The sequence below is a fragment of the Notamacropus eugenii genome, chromosome 4, assembly GCF_028372415.1.
Source record: "Notamacropus eugenii isolate mMacEug1 chromosome 4, mMacEug1.pri_v2, whole genome shotgun sequence".
NCBI classification, from domain to species: domain Eukaryota; kingdom Metazoa; phylum Chordata; class Mammalia; order Diprotodontia; family Macropodidae; genus Notamacropus; species Notamacropus eugenii.
In genome coordinates this window covers 183310394-183337183 of record NC_092875.1, presented here as the reverse complement: position 1 = coordinate 183337183, position 26790 = coordinate 183310394, and the positions used below count along the sequence as shown (strand labels likewise).

The 26790-nt window shown below is 38.6% G+C and overlaps 1 protein-coding gene across 3 annotated transcripts in view; it reads left to right on the top strand.

Moving 5' to 3' along the window:
• The first annotated feature begins 1238 nt into the window (after positions 1-1238).
• Positions 1239-26790, top strand: part of ADTRP (androgen dependent TFPI regulating protein) — a 120022-nt gene continuing 94470 nt past the window's right edge. Inside the window, exons 1-3 of one of the 3 annotated variants that reach the window (XR_011965909.1) lie at positions 1239-1462; positions 20713-20847; positions 24389-24550. Coding sequence is in view for 2 of the 3 variants with exons in the window: in XM_072603825.1 (XP_072459926.1) it covers positions 1310-1462; positions 20713-20847; positions 24389-24550 (450 nt within the window). In the remaining variant the exon portion in view is untranslated. The remainder of the gene's footprint in view (positions 1463-20712; positions 20848-24388; positions 24551-26790) is intronic. The other 2 variants (XM_072603826.1, XM_072603825.1) reach the window with 2 other exon arrangements.

Sequence of the window (26790 nt, the reverse complement as noted above, 5' to 3'; positions counted from 1 at the left end):
GCACAGCACTGAAGAGATTGGCACTTTGGGATAATATAGTGGCAGGGCTCAGTTTCCATATCTGTAAGATAAGCTGGAGAAGAAAATGACAAAACCACTCCAGTGCTTGGCCAAGAAAATCCCAAATGGGGTCATGAAGAGTCAGACACAACTGAAACAATGGAACAACAAGTTTTAGATGAGGAAATAGCCAGAGAGGTTCTGCTCCTTTAGTGACCTAGCGCACCCCTCCCTGTCACTTTGCAGATGAAGATACTGAGGTCCAGGAAATTAATGATATATCCCCCAAAACAGTTAGTGTTTCCCCTACACCCTTTTTTTGCCTTGTACTTATCTTCTACATAATGATATGTGTACATATCTTGCTTGAGAAGGTCAAAAGTACTTTCAGGTAAGGTCTCTTTTATCTGCCAGAACCCCACCCTCACTCTCTTACTTTCCTATTTGATTTCATGGGGCTGATGAATATTTTTTTTTTCATTTTCTTGGGACAATTTGTCACTGGACAGTGAGGATGAGCAATAAAATCTAATGAAGTATGTCACTTCAGTGCGGTTGATGAAAACATCAAGTTTTGGCAAAGAGGTCTGTGGAAAAAGCTATTTCTGCCTCTCCTCCCAATCAGTTTAGACAGTGCAAAGTTGAGTTATGCAGAGATTTTCAAGAATTCCTCTCCTTCTAGAAGAGGAAGGAAGGAGGGAAGGAAGGAAGGAGGGAGGGAGGAAAGAAGGAAGGAAGAAAGAAAGAAAGAAAGAAAGAAAGAAAGAAAGAAAGAAAGAAAGAAAGAAAGAAAGAAAGAAAGAAAGAAAGAAAAGAAAGAAAGAAAGAAAGAAAGAAAGAAAGAAAGAAAGAAAGAAAGAAAGAAAGAAAGAAAGAAGGAAGAAAGAAGGAAGGAAGGAAGGAAGGAAGGAAGGAAGGAAGGAAGGAAGGAAGGAAGGAAGGAAGGAAGGAAAGAAAGAAAGAAAGAAAGAGAAAAAGAAAGGAAGGAAGGAAGAAAAAAGAAAGAAAAAAGAAAGAGAGAGAGAGAGAAGAAAGAAAGCTCAAATTTATGTAAGCCTGAAATTGATCTGGCATAATCTGGAATGGCTTAGATACTGGCTATCTAAAGGCCATCAACAATCCTGTCTCCCAAGTTTATTAGGAAAGAGCACTAGAAGAAGCGACAAAGTTCATTAGTGTTGAAATCCCCTTCCTCAGGAGTGGGTGGAGATGGTAGTTTTACTAAGCACACAACAGGGTCAAGGGTTTCAATACTGGATTCTAGAGTGAACAGAAAAGCTGCTTTGACTCCCTCGGTCTGAGCTAAGCCATGGCAAGTATGTCTGTGTGCATATACCACTTCCTTGTTTGGGGCTGGTATATTTTCATCAGCTATTCTTTTTCCTTCCAAAGAGGAGAGCAGCAATTATCACAAATGTTCGAGTATAGAGGCCAGTGGAAATACTTGACAGTGCTGAATCTGGTAAGTCTAAGTCTGTGCTGCAGCAGGGACCAATCTGTCTATTTGCTTTTCTACCATCTGTGCCTCCAGACAGAAAACTTTTGTTTTTAGAAGAAAAAAAAGCTCCATTATTTGAATCTTCCTTCTTTTCACTGCTTGAGACTTTAGGCATTCTGTTTTCCTAAACAATGTATTACCAGAAACTCATTTGGGGCAGCGTCTGTGGGGTGTCTTGGCAAGCCAGATGTCAAGAGGTCTTCTGAAGAGACTGACCCTGAATTCTTCTCTGATAAACCCAGGGAAGCAGTTAAACGTCAGTGATGACATCACTGATCTCACTCTCAGTGCAGAAAGGAGCTTCATTCTGTGCAGCAGGCTTTTTAGCTTTTCCAGGGTACTGAGGAAGTCAGTGACAAGGGCAACGTATGTTGTGTAGGAAGTGTAATTTTGAATGGAGGAAGCATGCCACTTTTCAGCACGCAGAGAATAGCGATTTACCTTGGAAACAGCAAACACACTTTGCCAAATTCAGCCCCCACTTCCATTTTTATAGACTTGGTCTCCAACGGAAAGGGTAGACCTCCTGAGCAACAATAACAAAAATACTTTTTAAAAGTATGTATTTGAAAAGCATTCCCATGACAGCGCTCCTTTTGTTCTCTAAACCCTTCTGACCATGCAGTATCCTAAAGAGTGAGCCATGAACAAATGACCAATATGCTTTATGTGTAAATTCTAAAACCAGAAAAGCCAAAAGATCATGGTGAGGAATACTTGGCAGACTTGGTTAAAATGTAAGTATCTAAGTGACATAAAGGTTAGAGAGCTGGGCCTAGAGTTAGGAAGATGTAAGTTCAAACCCAGGCCCAGACATGTATTAGCTGTATAACCCTGGCCAAGTTATGATGATCTTTATAAAGAGCTTAGCACAGTGCCTTGCTTAACAAATGCTTCTTCCCTTCTTTCTAGCTTGGCAAGGAATTCTGGAACATCTCACAAAGTACTTATAACTAGGTTCCACATCTATCTTACTTATTTTGTGGTGTGGGAGCAAAGTTTAGAGCCCTTAGTTAATCTTGCTACCAATTGAGAAAAAGGTTTTCAGAAAGCTGTGTTTTGCCAGAGAAAATGAAGCCCTCAATTTGCAAATGAAGGGAGGTAGGAGGGCTTTTGATCCAAAGGCCTGAGAGGTGATGTCCCATTCTCCCTGGCCGGGCTGGTGGAGCTTGTCTTGGATGAGGAGAGTCCTTTAGATTCCTGAGGGGCTTGGCAGATTGCATTTTGAATGCAGCTGCAATGTGTTTGTAAATATCAAAGCTGCTGCTTGATTTAATCACAGAATTTGCTCAAAAAAACCACATTGTTTTTATAGAAGTACAGCAACACACAGTAGAAAACTAAGCAACATGCATCTGTCATGTTGTATTTTTGAGAATGAGAAGCAGAAGATGGAGGAAGGGCTGTGTTTAGGGGCTAGGACTGGAGTTCAGATTTAATTCGAGTTCTAATTTGATGGTCTCTCTATGAAGTCAAAGTCAACATGTTCAAAAGCAACCTTCCCATTGTAGCCTCAAACTAGGTCATTTACCTTTTCTAATATTGAGCCACTATGCTCTGGTACCCTCTTTCCCCTTCTCTCATCCAATCAGTCAGGAAATCCTTTTGTTTCTTGCAAATGTCTCCTGGCTTTATTTCTTTTTTCTCTATTCCCAGTAGCACCACCCAAGTCCATTTCGCTGGCTCCATTCCTGAGGTCCCACGCCTCATTATGTCACACCTATTGCATTAGGCTCTGTACCAGCCTCTTTGTCTCCTCTCCCTCTCTGTTCTAACCTATCCCATATATTGAGGCTAACCTCATCTATTATAATGCTTTAACTGCTTTACTCTGCCAGTTCCTTGCTCAAGGACCTACAATGCAGATCTATATATGGCCCCACCCTACCTGTTCAATGGGAAAATTCTAATAAGAGAATTCTTCTCTTGCCAGGGCTGTTATCTCACCATTGCAAACACATGGCATCTTTGAATTTCTATAGTTCTCGCTACTGCACACCACACAATCTAGCATTTGATAATAATTTGCCATTGTCTGGTTTTTTTGTTCATCCCCAACAACTTAACAAATAGTTATTAAACACAAACATAATTGAACATCTTATGTATTTAAGGCTAGGTGCTAGGTGATAAGGAAAATGTAAAGAATAGGTCCTCATTCTCAAGGAACAGAGCAGATTGAGGCCAACTAATGAGGTCCTTCAGCTCCCCATTTCCATATCTTAAAACCATTCTCTCCTATCTCCTCTTAAGACTTTACCTCAGCAGTCATCCCACACTTCCTCACTCAAGGGTGAACATTTTCACACCTGGTCATACTCTTCACATCCCAGTGACTCTGAATTCCTGGACATCATTATCCAAATCCCATTTCTCATATACCCCTCACCAGATTTCTCAATCCCATATTCTCAACCTTCCCACCCCAAAGTTTTAGTCAAACACCACTCAGCCCTTTCACTGTGCCCTCTGGAATGCCTATTCCATAGACAATAAACTACTTTCATCTGAAATCTTTTCCTATTCACTCCTTTCTTCTACCAGTTATTAATGAAGCCTGACTCCCCCTCCCCCACCTGTGATAACACAGACTCCCTAGTCACCCTTTCCAGAGCTGACTGAACTTTTACTTATTCTCTTCAGTTCATTAGCTGGGGTGAGGGAGTTAAAATGCTGCTTGCTCCCTACTGCTACTTCCAGGTTCTCCTTTTACCTTTATCACTCTGTAACCTCTCTTCTTTTGAGGTTCATAGTTTTCATATCTACCAACCAATCAAGATCATAGTAGCTGTTGTCTACAGACCTCCTAAGTCACTCCCCTTCCTTCCTCAGTGAATTCAGTACCTGGCTCACAATTTTCTCTTCTCTCCAACTCCTGCCCTTTTTAGGGGACTTCATCATACATATTAACTCTCTCTCAAACACTAACCACTCAGTTCTTCAACCTATTCACTTCCCATGGTGAATTCTCTACTCTACCTTAGCTACACACAAAGATGGGCATATGCTTGACCTGTAAAAATGTACTACTTTTGTGTTCAAGAATTCTAAAATACTTTTATCCAGCCATAATCTGTTGATTTTTCACCTCTGCCTCTGCTTTCCCTTAGAAACTCTGCTCTGGATCTGCACTATGAGCTCTAATCTCTTGACCCCTTAATTCTCTCCTATTCAATATGCCCTGCACTAACCACTATCTCCTCTTCTCCACATTTTGACACTTTGGTGAACCAATTCAACTATGCATTGTCCTCTTCTCTTGAATACCTAGCCCCTTATGTCACCAATTACATCCTGCCAAGTCTCAGTCTTTAATCATTTCCACCCTTTGCCACCTTCACTCCTACACATGTGCTGCTGAACGATGATGGAGAAATTTATGCCAATATTCTGCCTGGGTTCACTACAAATTTATGTTGTACAACCTCAGCTGAACCCTCACTGCTTCTAGGCAATTCTGACATACATCCCTTATCAGTTCACTATCCTACTCTTTACAGCAACTCTTCCAAACCTTTTCATTCCTTTAACTTCCCTTCCCCTCACCCCCATTCTCTCAACTGAGAACCTTGTCTCATATTTTACAGAAAAAAAATTGAGGCCATTTATCATGGCCCCTTCCTCTCCCTTCTTTCTTATTTCTTATCATGCAGATGCCTTTTAATCTCTAGCTCCTCTTTCACCCCTATCTCATGTGAAGAAATAGCCTTATTCCTTACCAAGGCTAATCCCAGTGCTTGAATTGTTACTGTTGGAGATCGGAGAACATCTCTTCTCCTCCAACATATTGATTGGGTTGGCTGTCACAGTTTACTAAAATAAGACAACAATGAAGTTTGTCTCACCAGTTGAGTCTTCCTTTCACTGGAACACTCAGGGGCCATTGTTGGGTTACTAGTTAACCTAATTTCAATAGTGAATAGGAAAACCTGAAGAGAGAGAGAGAGAGAGAGAGAGAGAGAGAGAGAGAGAGAGAGAGAGAGAGAGAGAGAGAGACTGGGAACAGTGGTGAGGATCGATGAAACAATCAGAACACACACAACATTTGTTGATTAAGTTTGGCATCTTATATGAGGTGGTTTGTGGCACCCCAAAACCATTATAATAGTAATATCAAGGAGCACTGATCACAGATCATTGTAATAGACATAACAACAATAAGGAGAAGAGTTTGAAATTTTGTGAGAATTACCAAAATGTGACACAGAGACACTTTGTGAGCACATGCTATTGGAAAAATGTTGCTGATACATTTGCTTGACTTAGAGTTGCCCAAAACCTTCAATTCATAAAAAAAAACTCAATACCTACAAAGCTCAGTAAAGTGAAGTGCAATAAAACAAGGTATACCTGTACAGTACCAGAAATCTGGAGGACCGGAGCCTTCACTTGTTGTGGATAGGGTTCACTTGAAGGGTGGGTTGTTTGATGCCCTAACAAGCATGATGCCTTATCCCTTATAAAGAAGTCTTGATCCTATGATAGTGGCATGTACCTAGAAAACTGATCAGGTCTCTGGGAAGGTTAGAAGCTCAACTGCGAGTAAAGGAGGGTGACTTGGACTATTTTTAGACTTGGAAAAGGGTCCTTTCTGATTTGCATGTCCACTTGGTTAAGTAAAGCTTGTCTTACATTCTGTATATTGGTAGCCTGAGTGCTTGCATGGGAGATGAGTGACATTATTCCCTCCCCCCACCCCCGTGGAACCATGAAACCTAGACATAAAATAAATGTTGATGTTTGGGGAAAAACCCAGGGTAGGGGATGTATGAGCCAGAGACAATGATTTACAAAAAGCCTTCAAAGATAGACCCTCATTCACATGAGCCCAGAGCTATGATTCCCTCTTAGGGATTTTATATATGTAGGAGAATGTGCTCATCTTCCTGCAATGGTTCAGATAGGGTACTATTTGAAAGCATGGAAACAAAAAGAGTCGGTGACCTCTTAAGTTTTCTTTCAGGATTGAGATTGTATATTTTTAAGATATTAAGGAAAGTGTATGTCTATATATTAAATGTTTCTGAGCCATGGTTTTCTTTTCAATTGCTATCCTTACCAAAAAAAGAAAGAAGTCAACTGAGCTATGCTCCAGGTAGTAAGTTTGTTAATTAGCAATATAATTGAAGGATAGCTAACAACTTTGAAGGACATCTGCTCAGATGAACATGAGGGCTGAAGAAAAGGTACAAAGGAGTCCTTGGCCATAGGTAGGACCAAAGAAGACACAAAAACAATGCTAAGAAATTCTGAGGAGAGCGAGCTTTGGGTGAGAAGAAATGATTTGCTCCACCTTCCTTGGGCAGGCAAAGATTGAAAAGAGAAATCAAAATAATGGCAACATTTGTTCTAACGATAGCCCAAACTAGAATGATTTATGTCATTTTATTGGAGTGTTTGCCAGTTTCCCCCCCTTTAAATTGTTCTACATAGAAGCAATTAATCACTCCTTTGTGTCCCAATAGACAAGTTCTTGCCCAGCACAGAGTCAATACAAACTTAAAATCTTCTTCCTTCAGGAACCTGGTTCTGACTCACAGCAGACTTTTAAATCTCACTACGCTGACTTTTAATTAGCCAAGAAGTAGGGCACTCACTAGTGTTTTACTTCAGGTATTCTATCTGTGTGCATTTGTATTGGCAAGGTACTCCCCTCTCCTCACCAGCTTGGAGCTCCCCTGGGGGTGCCACAGAAATATTCATCACTGATGATGGCTATGACATGGCAACATTGATAAAGATCAGTAGAAAACAGAACACCCTCACCCTGTACATGAGGTTGGCATGTTGGCATCTTGACAGATGTAAGTGAAACAACGTACATGTGTGATGATTGGCAAGTTTGGGGAGGATGAAATTATTGATGAAGTGAAGAAGAAAATAGGAACATCTGAGGAACGTGTTTCCTTCCCATCCAAAGTGGTGTGCTGTGGTTGGGAAAGAGGGAAGCAACCCAGGGCGTGCTTACTCATGTCACCATGGTAACGCTTGTACTACAAATGAACATGTGGCTTTTAGAGGTGGGGAGAAGGCCTGTTCCCGAACAGGGAAAATCAAGGAAGCACTAGCCAAGTGTTTAGCTAGTCACCATGTGTTAGAGTAGTTTCAGCCTCCTCAAACACCCTCAAGCTTTATTCCATTGTTTTTCTTATTTTAAATTCTTGTTTTCTTGTTCTCATTTTAAACATGGGTGCCAGAAGAGGATGGTGTTCCAAATCTGGTCATCTCTCTTTGGCATCTTCATTTTTTTTCCTGGTCTGCTATTTGTATTTTTTAAATCCACAAGTATAGGCTCTATTTTCTGATTTAAACTCATCCCTGATTTCTTTTCTTCTGCCTTTTTCTCTTTCTTAAGCCATCCTAATGTTTCTTTCTCATGATCTCTAGGTAGTCTGTCAGAGTTTCTCATGTCTGGCACTATTGGTTCACTTTCTTTCATGTTATAATATTTTCCAGTAATATTTTGGGTTTGCTTTATGGTTTTACTTATTTTTTCTTTCTTTCTGATTGTCAGAAAATGCTCCATTGGCTTATTTGTACTCTAAACTTTTATTGAGGTTTTTTTCTCTTGAAATATATGAGTTCGGGCTTGAGAGTAAATCAACCCTATATTCTCTCTGATAATGAGTTATCTAGCTTTAAGCATTAAGAAGGTAAGGGTACATGAAAGGCAAGATTGTCCTTATTTTATTCTCAGTGAGACCATATGGTGTAATTAAAAAGCATCCTGAATATACTTGGGAGTGGGGGGTGGGGAGGATGGTTGCCAGCACACTACAGGGCAGATTTACAAAATAGGGCCCTCATTTTTAGTATTTCTGCACTTGGGCATGTAGGTATGAAACAGCTTATGCTTATGCCAACAGATAGAAAGCAATTCTCTAAAAATGGGCTAGAGCTGGAGTTTCCAGACCTGATCTAGGGCAAAGGCCACTCTTCTGTTTGGTTGCCATTGAGTCCCCATGCTTCAAAAAAGGGGACAAGAGGCAATATCAGGACAGGATGAACTATGTATACTTAGGAGAAATAATATTAAATCCAGAAAATGTATTATTTGATAAATTTAAAAAAAATAAAAATATGAAGCAGAAGTAAGGTAGTGTCAGGTTTGTTTAGTGTCTCTGATACTAGAGTGAGTATACATTATAACAATATACAGTTACACACCTCTCCACTTGTCCATTAGAAATTGTTTCTCTTAGTCGTGAAGAAGGGACCTCCAGAAGGGCAACCAGACAGTTGCCATTTGACCACTGATATCTCTCTTTTCTTCTTTTCTCTAGTTTTCTAAAACTCCTTTTACACATGTCCAAAAGTGACCTTCCATTAGTTTCCTTTCTTCCCAAAAGGGGAAGAGCTACCAAATCCTGAGGACTGTGTGGCCACCTGCCAGTAGTTGTTGCAATATTATTGGAGATTGGGAGGAGAAGGGGTCAGAGACAACCCAAAGGACAGATTTTTCCCTCTGGATTTTAATTACTTTTAAATAGATCTCCAGTCTGGTGGCACAGGTTCATGGGACTGCTCTGAATCTTGGTAAGTTCAGGCCCAGATTCCTTCACTACATTTGGAAGGTTCTAGTCAAAATCTTGAAGTAGAAGGGTCCTTAGAGGCCATTTAGCCCAGTCCCCTCATTTTATAGTTAAACTGAGACCCAGGGAAACGAAGTGATTGCCAAAGACCAGAGAGGTAGTAATGAAAAGAAGTGAACATTCATACTCAGGTCACTTGATTCCAAATCCAAGTCCTTTTCCACTACAGCATAGCTTTAGTGGGTAATAATAATAATACCACTTACATAGTGCTTTCCAGTTTGCAAAGCACTTTATAAATGTTAAGTTACTTGATCCACATAACAACCCTATGAGATAAGGTACTATTGTTATCCCATTTTTACAGATGAGGAAAATGAGACACAGAGAGGTTGTGACTTGACCAGAGTCATACAGCTAAGCACGTTTCTGAGGAAGGATTTGAACTCAGGACTTCCTGACTATATTAGGTGTTGTATCTACTGTGCCTCTTAACTGCCCAGAAATCATTAATTCTGACACAAATAATAGAATTAGAACTAGAAGGGACCTTAGAGGTCAAGTCCAACTCCTACATTTTTGAGAAGATTGAGACCTAGAGAGGTTAAGAAATTTGCCCAGAGTCATATCCCTAATAAGGCAGAAAGGTGACACAGTGGATGGAGTGTCAGGCCTGGAATCAGGAAGACTCTTCTTCCTGAGTTCAAATCTGGCCTCAGACACTTACTATCTGTGTGACTTTGAGCTAGTTTCTTAAACCTGTTTGCCTCAGTTTCCTCATCTGTAAAGCAACCTAGAGAAGGAAACAACCAACGACTCTAGTATCTTTGCCAAGAAAACCTCAAATGGTATCACAAAGAGTCAGATGCAATTGAAATGACCCAATAAAAACAACACAAAAAATGCAAAATAGGCAAGAACTAACAGGAGTCCATAGAGGAATACAGAAAATACATGAAAGACTCAAGTGATGCATCAGCTCTTCAACAACAACATACATATCCCCAACAAGCATCAGACAAGATTTGAACCCAGTAGTCCTTAATTGTAAGCTCATCATCATATCTACTACATTATATTGCCTTTAGAGCAGAGAAGTTATTAATTTGGTGTCCTTGAACTTGATTTTAAATATATTTTTAATAACTATATTTCAATATATGTTTTCCTTTCTATATATTTTATTTTATCCATTTGAAAACATTAATCTGGAAAAGAGTTCGTAGACATTGTCAGACTGCCAAAAGGAGTCTAGGACATAACCCTTGGCTCTAGAGGATCAATATGGTATATTGGATAGACAGACTTCTAGAGGTGGACATATGGAAACCCAGATTCAAGTCTTGCCTCTAACTCTTAATGGCTGGTTGAACATGAATAAGTCACTTTGAGCCTTAATTTCTTTATCTGAAAAATGGGGATGATAATATCTATAGTAATTGTCTCCCATTATTAAAGTTATGTGTGTAAAGATATTTATAAACCTCTATATTACCATTAACTAATAATTTTACTGCATTAAATCCTCAAAACATCTACTAGAGATAAGCAGTGCAATGGCTATTATCCTGATTTCTTACAAGAGGAGATTTAAGCTCAAAGATGTTCAGTGACTTGCCTAAAGTCATACAAACTAATGTGCAGGTTTCTCTAGTTTGAAATCTTCCTTGATCCCTGTAGCCAGAATTCATTTCTTCCTTCTATATACTTTCATACATCTTGTCCCCCTAACCCCACCCATGATACTTAACTATTTCTAAGGAGAAGAGGATTAGGAGAGTCCCAGGTCAATTTGATGAGTTCTCCAAACAACCTGATGAGGTGATATAAAGTTGTAGATGGATATATACTACAATAAGGGCAAAACTTGACGAGCAAATGGAGTGAGTTACTTAAAGTTAGGTTAATAGGAAGATCCAGCAACCTCCAAAAATATGTTTATCTTCTGGGGAGAGTCTAAACTATAGGGTGGCATTATGAGTCTTGGATAGATTGTATAGAATTCTGTGGGAAAGAGGGAATGTTTAGCATGCCAAAGGGACATCCAAGTAGTTTAATTCCTTCCTAGGATGAGCTGATGGACCTCTTGAATATTGCATGAATTTCTTTAAAGACTTCTATTAATTCTTGCCTGTTTGGCATTTTCCGTGTTGCTGTCAGGTAATTTCAGTCATGTCTGATTCATCATGACCTCATCTGAGGTTTTCTTGGCAGAGATACTGGAGTGGCTTGCTGTTTTCTTCTCTAGGTCATTTTACAGATGAGGAAACTGAGGCAAAAAATGTTAAGTGACTTGCCCAGGATCACACAGCTAGTGAGTTTCTGAGGCCAGATTTGTACTCTATTTACTGCATCGCTTAGCTGCCTTATTTTGCATTTTCTGTGACGGTTAAATAAATGCTATCCTGAATGTGATATGCACATGTGTATATATGTATACACTCATATGTGCATACATGCACATATACATATATGCATGTATAATACATATATACAAACATATATGCGTATACATACACACATGCATGCATATATACGCAATATGCGTTAGTATATATGTATATATGTGTGGGCATATGCATGTATACATGCATGAATGATACTTTCAGTGCTTTTATGGGAGCTAAAGATGCCTTTACTAACATCAGGGGAAACCTATATATAAACTATATCCTGAGTATATGAGAAGTTTTTTTCTCGAGCCACTCTAGGTGAATATCATAAGCCAAAAGGAGAATGTGACCCTTTTTCTGGAGGGCGGGGGGAGATGTGAACCTCCACAATCAAACCTGGTCAATGTGATCCCAGAGACTTTGGGGGCCCTGAACTACCTTTTAAATTTTCAACATTATATTGTCACGGGGTCTATATTTTCTTTCTAGCCTCCTCGTGACTGGGAATGATATCATTCCTCTTTTGGAGACAAGCATAGCCTACAGTCTTCTTGACTTAGAGTGAGGAAATCTGGGCTTGAACTGTGTCTCATGTTCTTCTTGTTAGCTATGTGATCATGGGCAATCCATCCCCTCAGAGCTTCAGTTTCCTTGTCTGTTAATCAGAGGTAATAATATTTGTACCTCTTAACTTACAAGGCTATTATGAAGAAAGTCCTCTGTAAACTTGAAAGCTCTATGTCAATATGATTTATTAACTTCTCTTTCCCCTGATGCCTAGAATATGCTTGGTGCTTGACTTCTCAAATATGTTCCATCAAATTGGGAACACAGTACTTGCAATCCAACTCTTAAAATAAGTTTTCCTAATTTGACTACTGAGAGACTCATCTGAAATGGATTCCTGGATGAAATTCATTTGACTTTGTCCCTACTTGGCACTTTCTAAATGTTATTTGAATTGAATTGTTTGTTGACTTAAGCAAAAATCAAACCAATCCATCAGCAAGAATTAATTAAGCCTTCGTATGTCTCAGGCATTATGCTAAGTGCTGGGGCTATAAAGGTGGAAACGGTCCCTGCTCTCATGAAATTCACTTTCTTATGTGGGAGATAGCATGTAATGCACACACAAGATACATGCATGTAAATATTTATATATAAATGTGTGTGTACATGATATGTATATATATATATATATATATACATATATATATATATATATATATATATACACAGAAAAAGTGCATACATATCCAAATGGAAGGTAATGTTAGAGAGGAAGGAGTTACCAGCTGGAGATGATAACTCCAGGAACTAAAAGTGGCATGTTCAGATTCCATGACTCAAATGGCTGCTCAGTGGATTGCCTTGAGCTCAGCAAATCTCTCAAGAACAGCACATTACAAACTTTCAAGGCAGTTGCCAAAATATCATTCCCTATTTCTGTAAATAAGCCTGAGGAAAAGTGGACTCTTGCTGACATGTGTGAAACTGAAGACATTTTTCTTTTTTACTTATGAAGAAAACATGGATAAGAAGTTTGTATATGTGTGCATGTGCATGCATGCATGTTTGTGTATGTACATGAGCAAGGAAAGGAGGGCATGTTTCTTGATCTTTAAAATTTATTTTACTGATGCTTAACTATATTATGACCCACATAACCTAAAGAATGACTATTTTAGAAAACTAGCCAGAGTCAGGATTGGTAGAATCAAGTTATACCTACAGAAAGCCAAACACCCTGATAAAATGGAAAAATTAAGTCAATAGACCAGATGGTTCTTAACACTCTATAAGAAGCTTGTTATGATACAGCTAACAGTCGTCAATCTTTAATGCTTTTGGCTAAAGGACATCATGACATTTCCAGAATTACAACTTATAATTTACACATATCTGAAATACTGCAGGTCAAATCATGTGTTAAAACATAGCAGCTAAATACGGGGAGAACCTCAAATAAAAATTTAACCTTTTTGCATTGTAAAATCAAAATGCTCTATGGGGTGTTCCAAAAGTCTTAGTGCAGATCTAAGAGATTAAAGCACTAAGACTTTTGCATAATCGTTAGTTTTTATTATAGCATCAGCATCACAAAGGGGTTCTGCTCTATCTGAATAATTATGTGCAGGTAAATCAGTTTTATTTTTGTCCCTCTCAGTGCTGAGAAAGGTTATTTGAACATATTGAGTACTAAATAAATGTTTATTGAATGAATGAAACACCACGCCCCAGACCTCTGTCCTCCTTTCACTTCTCCTTCTGCCTTTCTTTCTCCACCTCCCTCTCTCATTTTTCTCTTTCCCTTCCTACTCTACACTGTCTCCCTTGGCTTTACTCATTCAGTCCCAAAGTTTCAATTTGAACCTTTATGTGAAGGACTATCACATTTATATCTACATCTCAGAAGGCCTTCCTGAATTCCAGTCTTGTTTTCTATGATGCACTTCTCTTCCTGCATCTCCTGTCTGTAAAGCAGACTTAAAGCTTCTGGTGGCATGTGGCCTAATTTCTTCTACCTATATTATGATCTAGCATGTATATACACACACACACACACACACACACACACACACACACACACACACACACACACACACACATATATATATATTTATTCTGTAAAGATAATTTGAAAATTTTTTCTCAACTGCTTTCCTGAATCTAAGTAAACAGACTATATCCCTTATTTAACAGCTTTTTTTTTAACCCTATCCAAAAATGGAAATTAGGTTAGTCTGACATAACTTGTTCCCAATAAAGTCAAGCTGACTCTCTGTGGCCACTGCTTCCTTTTCTAGAAATTTACTAACCATCCTTTTATTAATTGATACTAGAATTTTACCACGAATTAAAGTCAAGTTCATTGGTTTGCAACTTGAAACCTGAATTATTGTTCATTTGTTTTTTTAATCAAGAAAACCATTTGTTCTTATCTAATCCTGTGACACATTTTCAGTTCTTCAAGATCTTTCAAAGATCATTCAGCATTTAGTATTTCATCTGGTGCTGGTGATTTGAATGACCATGGGAAGTTAAGGTCTTTAATACCATTTCCCTATTAATCTTGGATACCAGCTTCCCTTTGGTCATTTTTGTTCCACATTTTCCAATCCAAAATGAATTTTCCTGTGCAGAAAACAGAAGCAAGTTAATAACTGATCATTTCTGCTTTTTCTTCATTATATATTACAATGGCCACATCTGTCCCAAATAGCAAGTCCTCTCCCTTCCTCAATCCTTCTATTTCCAATTCAGATTAAAAAAAAAACATTTTGTTATCTTTCTCAGCTTCAGTTTATTCTGAGAGTTAGCACAACTTATAACTATAACTTCAAAACCATGCCACTCTTTAGGTTTTGCCCTCTATTACCTACTCTTGCTTCCAAGTATTTCTCAAACCTAAAATGGTTAATGTATCCCTTGGCACCTGCACTATTCTCTTTAACCAATACTTCCCTACCTTCCTTGTATATTGTATGGTTTCTTTTTGTTTCTTCAGAATTTCATTTTTGAGAGTTTCCTCAGCCCTCCTGGACTTACTTTTCTGATAAAAGTTTAGCTCATAGAATCTTACTTACCTTTACCCAGTCCTTTGAGATCTGCTTTCCATAAACCTACATTTATGTCAGACTATGACTGGTTTTCCTCTCTTTCTTTGACAAATTTTCAGGTGGAGTATTCACTTCCTCCTATGGTTCCCATCTTTCTAACCCAGAAACAACCACTTCTTTGTTGATGTCACACATCCCAAAAGAGCAATTTTTTTTGGTTCCTCCATCTTTTGAAGGATGAGGTGATCAGCAATCATATCACAAGATTATTAACTACTTTATTTTTGTCAGAGAGAGTGACAGATAGAACTCCAGCAGATGTCTGGGAAAAATGCAGTGCCCAATCACTCTGACAAGTCAGATTTGTGATCTTTTCCCTAAATGCCACATCTCTTTCCTCCTTCTGTTCTGGTGGTCTGTTGCATACTCCAGTGATGATACTACGCTTCTTTCTATCTCCATTGATCCTCACTCTGCTTTTCCTCTTAACTTCTACATCGCTATTAATAGCCTCATAGTTTCCCCACTTAATCAAGACAAGGATCATAGGATTTGGATCTTCAAGGAACCTCAAAGATTACCCAGTCTTGTCCCCTTTTTGTACAGATGAGTCACAGGAAGGTCAAGAAAATTGTTGGGTGTAACACAGCTTTTTGGTGTCCAGGGTTTTAAGTGTTTTAAGGGTCAGGTCTTCCTGATTTGGCACTCTAGTCATTATGCCAGTTGATCTAGGTCTCACATGTAATAAATAGCTGAACATGATTCAAACTTGGGTCTTCTGACTCTAAATTACCTGTTCTTTCTGCCATAATATCTTAGCATTCTTAACTCCTCCCTTCCCATGAGTCTTTGCATTCAAACAGTTGACAACCCTTGTTGGCCCCATCCCCAATCTATTTCTCCCATCTGTCCCCTCCTCAACTGCCACCAGTATAGAACATTCATCACCTGTGCCAGGATTGCTATAATAGCCTACCAGTATCTCATGCCTCCATTCTCTTCCTGCTTCAATATGCCCTTTGCACTGTTGTGATCTTCCTCCCTTGTCCAAAAACCTTCAGTGGCTATCCATGCCCCCAAATAAAAGACAGATTTCTTTTCCTGCAATTTAATGCCCTCTACACCCTGGCTCCTATTTATCTTTCCAGTTTTATTTCATGGTAATCTTCTTTGTGAACATTAAGCTCCAGGTAAACCAGACTAGTCCCTTATTCCTTGCTCTCCTCCTGCCACCTCCCTCCTTGGCACAGTTTTTACATGCTGATCCCTATGCCTGATACAGATTCCCCTGCACATATTCTCCTTTAAAGAACTCCTCAGGTGCTGCCTTTTTCATTGATCTCCACATCTAGCAGTGATTCCTCTGTCCTCATATGTCTCAGGTCACTCTGCTTGACCTCTTATGTACTTAATCATCATTTGTTTTAGTTGTGTTAACTTTTGCATGTGTGTGTATTGCAATCCCTTTACTTCCAGAACAAACTCACATGCATACACACACGCACACACTCGCATATGCAAAATCATAAATGTCTTGAGGACAGAACCCATGGTGTTGTTCATTTTTATATCCCCATACCCAGCACAATAGAAGATACCCTATAAATGTTTGTTGAACAAATGTTTGTTCAACTGAATTATTGTTAGAGGGATGATCATCAAACTTGCAAAAAACAACACAGTCAAACCTCATGACAATGAGACCTGTTTCATAATAATGGAGGGAGATTGGTGGTATAGAAAATGTTTTGGGGTCAAAATGCCTGGTTTCAGGTTTCAGCTCTGTCCCTTGCTAGTTGTGTGATGTTGGATAAATCTCTTCAAGTCTCTAAACCTTAGTTTCCCCATTTATAAAATGAGGGGATTCGATTAGATTATCTCCAAGACCTCTTCTCTATTAGAATTTTTTTTATTTGCTATAATTTAAATAAAAGGACCATCATCTTAGAAATATTTTTCTCAGAAAAAAATTTCTGTGCCATGGTCTTTTTATAATAATGTAGCAGACACCAGTCAACACTACTAGACTTTGTGGGAATCAGCCAAACCTAAGACCACAAGATCATAGATTTAGAATCAAAAGGAAATTCAGAGGAAGCTGCTAATTCTAACCCCCTCATTTTACAAATCAGGAAACTGAGACTCAGAATGGTTAAGTGATTTGCGCAATAGTATACAGATAATAAGAGTTAGATGTTAAATTTGAACACAAGTTCTCTGACTCCAGAGCCATTTCTTTTTCCATAGTACCCTGCTACTTATCAGCTCTATCAAGTTTTCAAATCAACTTACTTCTAGCTTCCCAAATTTGGACCTGTTGCTGTGTATGGTGCCAGGTTCCAGATTAGTTTAGGGGTGTGTGTGTGTGTGTGTGTGTGTGTGTGTGTGTGTGTGTGTGTGTGTGTGTGTGTGTGTGTGTGTGTGTGTGTCAAACAATAATTACTTAGCTTGTTTGCCTGATACAGTAGTGCCTCTCATTCTTCCTTCAAACTCTTTCCCATTGAGTCACTTCTCCCGTTGTCATTACTTTAGCAAAGCAATTAATCAAAATGGTAACAAACCCTGACCTGATGATATCAAAATAATAGCTTTAGTATCAAAGACTGAGATCTTCATTCAATCCCTGTTTCAGTCCCTCATACAGTAAAAGCAAGCCCAAATTCATGTTGGCCACAGTTTTTTCATCCCACAAGCCTGTCTGGGTCACAGGTTGACAGAAATGAAAATTTGTTCATAAGCGTTCAAGTTCCCAGTAAAACTGAGTTTAGATATGTATAGGTAACTCACAGCTTGTTTAGGGATCACTACAAAAACTTGGGGTGCATCTCTTCACTACAAGGAAACAAGGAAGCAAAGGATGCAAGCTAAGAGTTAAGGCTTTTTTGCTTGCCAGGTAATGAAACTCCACTGGGTTTTAGCCTGTCTCCACAACTGTATCTCCAAGACCTGAAGTGAGGAGGATGGGAAATGCTCTAGAGGCAACCTCCATATGGCTTAGACTAATTATAATACATCTAATGTGTTATATATACAAAGTAGTGCAGAGGACAGAGGGCTGGTCCTAGAGTCAGGAAGATCTGAATTCAAATTTGACCACAGACACTTAGCTATGTGACCCTGGGCAAGTCACTCCATTTGCCTTAATCCACTGGAGAAGGAAATGGCAAATCACTTCAGTATCTTTGTCAAGAAAATTTCATCTATAGTGTGATCCATGGGATCATGGAGAGTCAGATAGAACTGAATGATTGAATAATTCCTTTACAATTATTATTTCTTTTGATCCTCACAATGACCCTGGGGGATGGGTGCTATTATTTTCCCCATTTTACAGACAAGGAAACTGAAGCAAAGAGAGGCTGAGAGACTTGCCCAGGGTCACAAAGCTAGTAAGTGTCTAAGGCAGATTTGAACTCGTCCTGATTCTAGGCTCAGCACTCTATTTTCCAAGCCACTTAGTTGCCTTATAACCAGCCCTTTCATTTTTAGATGAGGAAAACTGAGGCTCAAAGGATTTTAATGATTTTTCCCAGTGCTAGTAAAATCAGAATTTGAGTTCAGATCCTCCGATTCCAAAATTAGGACTCTTTCCGTTGTGCCATCATTAGCATTGAACAAATGATGCTGTTCCTAGGCCAGAAGCTCAACAAAGAGTCAAGGAAATTCGAATGCCTGATTCACTGGGAATGAGCCTAAAAGAATTATTTAAAGAGAAGAAAACACCAATAAATAAAACATTTTACAGTCATCCTTTCCACATCATGGGAGTTAGGGGTGTGGCACTCCTGCAACCTGGAAAATCAGTGTAAAACTTTTTGGCTCTCCCTTCAAACCAGAGAAGAAATGAATTTTCTTTTTTTCTTTTATGGGTTATTTACCGTACTTATTGTAAAATTTGGGTTAAGTATTTGGTCACAGGCTCTGTGTTGTTTGTTGGTCTTCATATGTCATCTGTGTCTTCCAACAAAACTCCCTGAAAAATGCCATTTAATTTCTTATGCCAACCCATGACATATGGAAACAATGATGGGGAAAGTTGCAATAATCATAAGCTCCTGCCGAAAGGACAAAACTAACAATTAGGAGAAAGATAAGAGACAACATGCACACATAACAAATTTAAAAATAAACATTGTAGCATCTCTTCTATCCATTCATGGTCAATATTCCTACCTCTCCCTCCTCTGATTTCCTGTAATATTTACTCTTTATTTTATACATTTTCCCACGTTATCATTTACTACCTTAACTTGTTTCCTGATTCTGTGTGTGTGTGTGTGTGTGTGTGTGTGTGTCTATTGTCATCCCAACTGGATGATAAACTCATCTGGGACTTCTGCTTTGTATTATTTCCTACACAGCCTCGGAGTTCTGGTAACGCTCCCTCCCTTCTTACCTCAGCCACTTAGTTACCCTGGCTTCTTTTAAGACTCAGCTCAAATCCCACCTTCTATAAGGAGACCTGTCTTCCTTGTCCAGTTGCTAAGGGCTTCCCTTTTCAGATTACCTTCACATACTTCTGATACAGCCTATAGGTGCCCTAGATACTTCTATGCTGTCTCCCCAATGACAATGTACACTCCTTGAGGCAAAAACTGATTTTATTTTTTAACTTTACTTTGTATCCCCAGCACTTAACTGAAAGCCTGGCACATAGTAAGATACATGTAAATGTGTGTGTATAGGTGTACATGTGTGTGTAGGTGTACATATAGGTACATAGGTACATATATACATAGGTGTGTATATATATATATAGATGGATGGTATATGGGTATATGTGTAACATGCATGTATGGGTGTACCATATATACATATATACAGATATATATGCATAAACACTTTATATATACATATACATACATACATTTATGTATACATATTTGTGTGTATACATATATACACGTAATTACATATATACACGTGTGTGTGTGTGTGTATATATATATGTACTACGCATATATCTCCATCTATCTGTCCATAGAGACATGTTTTTGTCGTTTTTGTTGCTGGATAAATAATAGGTGTGCAAGCAGGCACTCCATATACCCTAGCTGACTTTCATCACTCTGAGTCAGATGCTTTCCCCAGTGCCCAAATCCCTGCCTGGTAAGGCAACCAGGGAACTGAGTCAGTCCCTTCAGGTCACAAAGCTGCTGTTACGTGCACCTCCCTAAGTGCCTCCCCAGCTACCAGGCAGCAAGGGGTCACCAAGGAGAGGTAGTTTATTAGGCCTGCCTTCTGTGACTCAGCTAGGTGCAGGATATGGAGCTGAGCACATCACTCTACTCACAGTAAGGACACAGAACACAGATCTTCTTGACCTTCTAGAATCCTCCTTCTACCACACACTTGATTCTTCCCTTTAATGAGACAATTTGAACATGATATTAATACACACACAAACACGCAGGCCAAATTACCTATTCCATTAAGCTCTCTTTGTGAGCTGACTCTTTATACTGTTCGTTATTTAGCTTGTCTACTAAACTAAATATAGTGTACATTACTATTTCCTAAACTACTTTACACTGTTGGTTTTAGTAAAGCAAGGTCAGGGCCCACTAAGCTGGAAGCTAACTGCCTGCGAGTCGCTTTTTACTAGAAACACAAAAGAACTCCTTCCTCCTATTCCTACATAATTCCTAGAGGAACAAGTTTTTACATCAGTGAGAAATATATTAGTTAAAGGCAAATGAAAATATCCTCATTTCTTGCAATGAATTTAGCTTTTACAGGTCATTTTCTATGGAGTCGTCTGCTTGGATCACGTGTTGAAAGGAATGAGAAGAAATAAAGACATCAAGTGCATAACCATCTCCAGAGACCTTATCTTCACAACCTTGGTTTTTCCTGTGTCTACAGTAAGTTCTAAGTGTAAACATGAGGCAGGATTCAAGTCCAGATGTTCCTGACATTTAATCCAAGACACTAGGTATAGATATATCTAGATATATTATCATTTGTATGTGTATTTATATATTATTCACATATAGATGAATATTATTATTAATATTATTATTAAAATATAATATTAAATATTATTCATATATATATATGCTTTATGTGTGTATATGCACGCGTATAGAGACTATGGGGATTGCAGCCCAGGCCTCTTGACTGACTCCCGATTTTGACTCCCCATTTTCCTACTGCATGGGGCTGCCTCAATAACAAGATATTCGAGAGCCTTTTTATTTGGAAACCAGAATCACCTCATTTAAATAAATGGAAGACCCAAACATGGACCGAGTTAGTTCCCTGAATATACAAGTGGTCACTTGTCCTGCATAATTTTCACTCTTTTGAATCAGATTGTGAAGTCTGTGTATATAGCCCCTGGGCAGGACACCCTTGTGAATGTCAGAGGGAGTGTCTGCTGGGGCAGTCTCCTGGGGCAATCAGTCCAGGAGATAAAGATGGTTTATTTTGCAGAAAAAGTAACTGAGGCTTCTCTGACAAGGTTCTCAAAGCAGAAAGATTGCTTCATATATCTTCATAACAACTCTATGGAAGAGATGCTTTTTTATCTCCATGTTACAGATGAGGAAACTGAGACTGAGAGATTTAAAGTGACTTCTTCCATTACACTCTCCCATTCCTCCAACCCTGCATCGAATCCTCTCTTGTGACAAGGAAAAAAACTTAAGAAAAAGCAACCAAAATACTGTTTTGAGAATGTATAAATTATCCCCATCTAGTATCCCCTTTCCACAACTCCCACCACTTCTGTCAGGGAAGAGATTGTTTTTCATTATCTGTTTTCCAGGATTTGTTGGGTTTTTTGAGTTTAGCTCTCTCATAGTCATCTTTCCAATCATATTGTTTTATTTGCTGCTAATCTCCTTTTCTCAGTTTCGCTCATTTTCCTCCCTCTCAGTTCATATAAATGGCCCTACATTTTTTTGAATTCCTCATAAGCGTCATTTTTTACTGCACAATGGTAGTTCGTTATGTTCGTTTGGCACTTATTTTTAGCTTTTCCCCAACTGATGGGATCCCACTTTGTATCTAGCGGGTTATTTTTGGTTGTTTGAGGAATTTTTTTCTACCACAGAGTGTAAATATTTTCTTATGAGACCTCTGTGTGAAGCATCAAGGAAAACAAGAAAGAACATTGGTTTTTGAGTTGGAAGACCTACTTTCAAATAGGTTGCTCCTCTGATGTTTGCTACCTGTGTGACCTTGGGCAAATCATTTTTCCTCTATGGGCTTCTTAAGCTTCTGTCTTTGACATTGACTTTTTTTTTTGGACAAAGCACTAACTATAGATTTGAACCTCGCTGCTGTAAGACTTCAGTCACAGCAGTTCCACTAACACTTTCCTACCGAAATCAGAAAATGAAAGCTCAGAATTTACCAGTCTCAGTTCCCAGTTATTTTGCACAGATAAAATGATATAACCCCACTGGAACCAGAAAGTGAGTCAGGGAGACACTAAAGCTCCCAAATGATCTCCCAGGCTAGCCCAAACAGGAGAATCTATGCTGGGTCTCTGCAGGGGAGCATGTTTTTATTTACCCCATCAATATGTGTGGCATGATGGGAAACAAAAAGCATTGTTGGACTGAGGATCAGATAGATTAAGGTTCCATTCCTTTCTTAGTCTCTGACTTTTGGTGAGGCTGAGCTTCTCAGAGCCTTGGTTTTTCATCATTAAATCAAAGGGTGGAATTATATGATCTTTAAGGTACTCCCAGGTAAAAAAGTCTATATTACATAAGAGATTCCTCCAGTAAAATGCTTGCTACTCTTGTCTTTTGTCTTTATATCTCTTGCAACTAGCTAGTCTTTTGAGGCACTGAAAAGATGAAACTTAGGTTCACACAGGCAGTTGGGTATTTATTAGAGGTGGAACTTCAATTAGGGTCTTTCTATATCTCTATCCATTAATTACGCTATGCTTCTTACTGGGTCATAATAGACAGCTGACATATATATATATTCAAATGTTAATGAAATAATCATGACATCAGACACATTCATTAGTATATTGTTCATTATAGTATTATATATATATTTTATATATTATATATATTATATAAATAATATTCATTATATACATAATATTCATTCAATGTTATATGAATATATTCATTAATATATGAATAAATATTTAATTCAATGCAATTCAAAAGACCTCCCTGTGAAGAACACTGGAATAGGAATTATAAGAAGATACAAAGGATCATAGGAGCAGAGATTCAGGGCTGGAATCTCTGATTTAAAGATCATCTAGTCTAAATCCCTCTAACCTCCTCGCCCCATTTTATGGAAAAGTAGTTGAGGCCCAGATGCATTAAGTGCTTGCCCACAAACATACAGGTAGTAAAAGGCAGGACTGATTTACGAACAAAGGTCCTCTGATTCCAAATCTAGCCATCTTTCTAGTATGCCAAGCTGGAAGTAAATGTTATCTCTCAACTTTTGCCCACCCCCAAACTACCCAAAAGTCCACAGAAGAGGCAGGACCAGCATAGACATTCACACATGGAAAAGGAGTGAATATACCAACAGAGATTGATGCAACACTTCAGAAAACTGATTGAACTGATCTAATAAGATATCAAGGAAATGATGAGTTTTGAAAAGCCCAGGGTTTTTCGGTGAAAACTCTTTTTTGGAGAGGCAGGAGATCTGGAGGTAGGTGAGTGGCATTGGAAAAAATGGAGTATCTGGATTAAGTGATGTTCAATTGTGTTGAGGGAATATTCCACAATACTGCAGTTTTTTAGTCATATTTCTATTTATGTATTTATAAAATGCTTGGCATTGAACTGTGTTCTGGGAATACAAAAACCAAAATGAAACTGCCCTTAGGACTGGGAGGATGGTGATCCCCTTGATAGTATTAGGGAAGGTTAGAGGCAAGGAGGGTTTAAGGAGAAAGATAATGAGTTCAGTTTTGGGCATGTTGAGTTCAAGATGCCTACTGGACATCCAGTTCAAGATGTCTGAAAAACAATTGGAAGTATGAGATTAGCGTAGGAGAGATAGATTTGAGAGTCATCAGTATAGAGATGATAATTCAATCTATGGGAGTTGATCAGATCACGAAGTGAAATATTAGAGAGGGAGAAGAGGAGAGGAATAAGATATAGCCCTGTGGGACACCCCTGGTTAGATGATATAACCTGGATGAAGATCAAGCAAAGGAGACTGAGATGGACTGCCTGATAAAGAGGAGAACCAGTCAAGTTGACTACTGAATCAATCCCTAGAAGTCATACAACAAAAACACCTCCCCTCTGTTGTAATTTTCCAGCATTTATGAAAATTTTAACAAAATCTAATCTCTATCTTCCTTTAGCTCTTTTATTTTTATGAATAATCTCAGAATTTTCTGGGTTTTTTAAACTATGCTAATCTAAGCTAACAAGTATCATTTCTATGTTTTTCTTCCAGTTTGTGTTTACATCATTCTGGACACTCTTTCTGTATGACCGAGAGCTGGTTTACCCTAAGTTTCTGGATGGAACCTTACCACAATGGTTGAATCATGCTGTGGTGAGCTCTTCTATGCTATGGAAGGAAAAAAAAAAAGAACGAATGCCAAAAGTCAATCATGTATGCACTGAATTTTCCAATGTGACATTATTTACGTTTCCAAGAGGTTGCCTAACTGCTCTTTCTGTCATCCCTTGCTCACCCATCCCTAGCTATTTAAAGATGTTATCTAGTGGTACAAAGTGAATAAGTACACGTGCTATAGTTCCCTAAAGAAGTTATTGCTCTAAGAGGATATCAGGGGACATAACTAGCTGTCAAATCGCTTAGGAAGTCATTGAAAAGATGTGTGACCATAAAGGCATGGCATTCTTGAGACAGCTACAGTCCTGAAAGAGAAATAGTTTCAGCAAGGAACCCATCATGACATCCCAAATGGTTAGGAATTGAGCTGAGTAATAGCTTTCATCTACAAGAAGCAATTCCCCAATCCCATCCCCCAACAAACTAAAAAAAAATGCAGAGTGTCTGAAAGCTCAGCAATTTCTAAGCCAGCAGATCTATAGAACTGCATCTTTTGGTGGAAATAATTCACAGATTTCAGGCAATCAACCATCCTTAATTTTATACTATACCTGAAGTATTGGTAGACTCAGGAGATAGGCATATACATATACGTATATGTGTGTGCAAATGTGTATATGTGTATGTATATATTATATGTATATGTATGTGTGTGTATATACACATACATACATGTATGTGTGTATACAAACATATTTATATATACATACACACACATATGGAGGCAACTATTGGTACAATGGATAGAGTGCTGCACCTAGAATCAGGAAGATCTGGATTCAGATTTTGCCCCAGATCTTTACTACCTGTGCAGCCCTGGGCAAGTCACTTAACATCTGTTTGCCTCAATTTCTTCAACTGCAAAATGGGGATAAAAATAACATTTACCTCTCAAGGTAGTTGTGAGGATCAAATGAGACAATATTTATAAAAGCACGTATTGCACTGCTTGGCACATAGTAGGTGCTATATGAATGCACACTCCCTTCCTCTATTCTGAATAAATACAAAATAAATAAATGTATTTTGGGATTGAAGGGCTCTAGTAGCTTCGGGGGGGGGGGGGGGGGGGGGGGTGTGAGGCAGAGATAATCCGGGAAGTCTTTGTATCGAAGGTGGTGCTTAAATTGTGCTTGTAAGAAGTAAAGATCTAAAAGATAAGAAGGGCAGCCACATCTTCTACAATGATTAAATGTATTCAAAGCACCTTCATCTAAAGAACTCTGTGAGATTGGTAGCGAAAATGTTCTCATCTCAATTCTATAGACGAGGAAAAGCAACAGTCTAGTGAACAGTGTTGGGCTTGGAGTCAGAAACCCTTGGGTTCAAATCTTGCCTCAGATACTATCTGTGTGACTATAGGCAAGTCTCTTGACCTCTCTTGACCCGTTTTCCATATGTAACCTGAGAGCGCTGGACTTGATGATCTCTCAAATTGCTACTAAAGCCAAAACCCAGGTGGTCTGACTCCAGTCTGGTTCTTGTTATGCCACTTTGTCTCACTGAGGATAAAATAAAATCATACCCTTGCCCTCTTAATGGATGAAATGGTTATCATAAATGTAGGTCTCTCTCAATGATAGAGTAAAGACGAATCATCAAGGCAATAGGCATTTATTAAGCACCCTTAGTTTGCCAAGCACTAAGAAAGGCAAGGTGTATACAAAGAAAGGTACAACCAATCCCTACCTTGAAGGAACTCACAATCTCATGGGGGAGACAACACAAAAAAGGCTATGTATATATAAAGGATAAAATGGGGGTACTCTGAAAGGAAAGGTGCTAAGACAAAAGATGAGAAAGGCTCTTTGCAGAAGGTGGGATTTTAGCTCAGACTTGAAAAATTTTATAAACAAAGATCTCTTTTGTTGGTTCTAGCAAAGCATTCTATCAGAATCCTTAAACTACCTATCTCTCCGTGTTGTTGTAAGGATACCACATGGTAAAGTATTTAAAATGCTTTGTAAATGTAACAGTGTCTAAAAGGCAGCTAATGCCAGCTTTTATATGCAGACAAAGCAGCTTAGAGAGGGAGGTGGGAAGAGCAGGGAAGGCCAAGGGAGGAGGGAGAAAGTTATGGACTGTGACAGATCTGGGCATCTGAATCACTGGAGCCCAAATGCTAACTAATCATTAAAAGTCTTATCTCAGCTTCTCAGTGCTTATAAATGGATTTCTGTATTTAGTTGTCATTTATAAAGAGGATTCAAATTCAGAGATGTGAAGGACATCAAGGAACTTGTAAAAATCAAAAGTAAATAGGAAATCTGGATTTC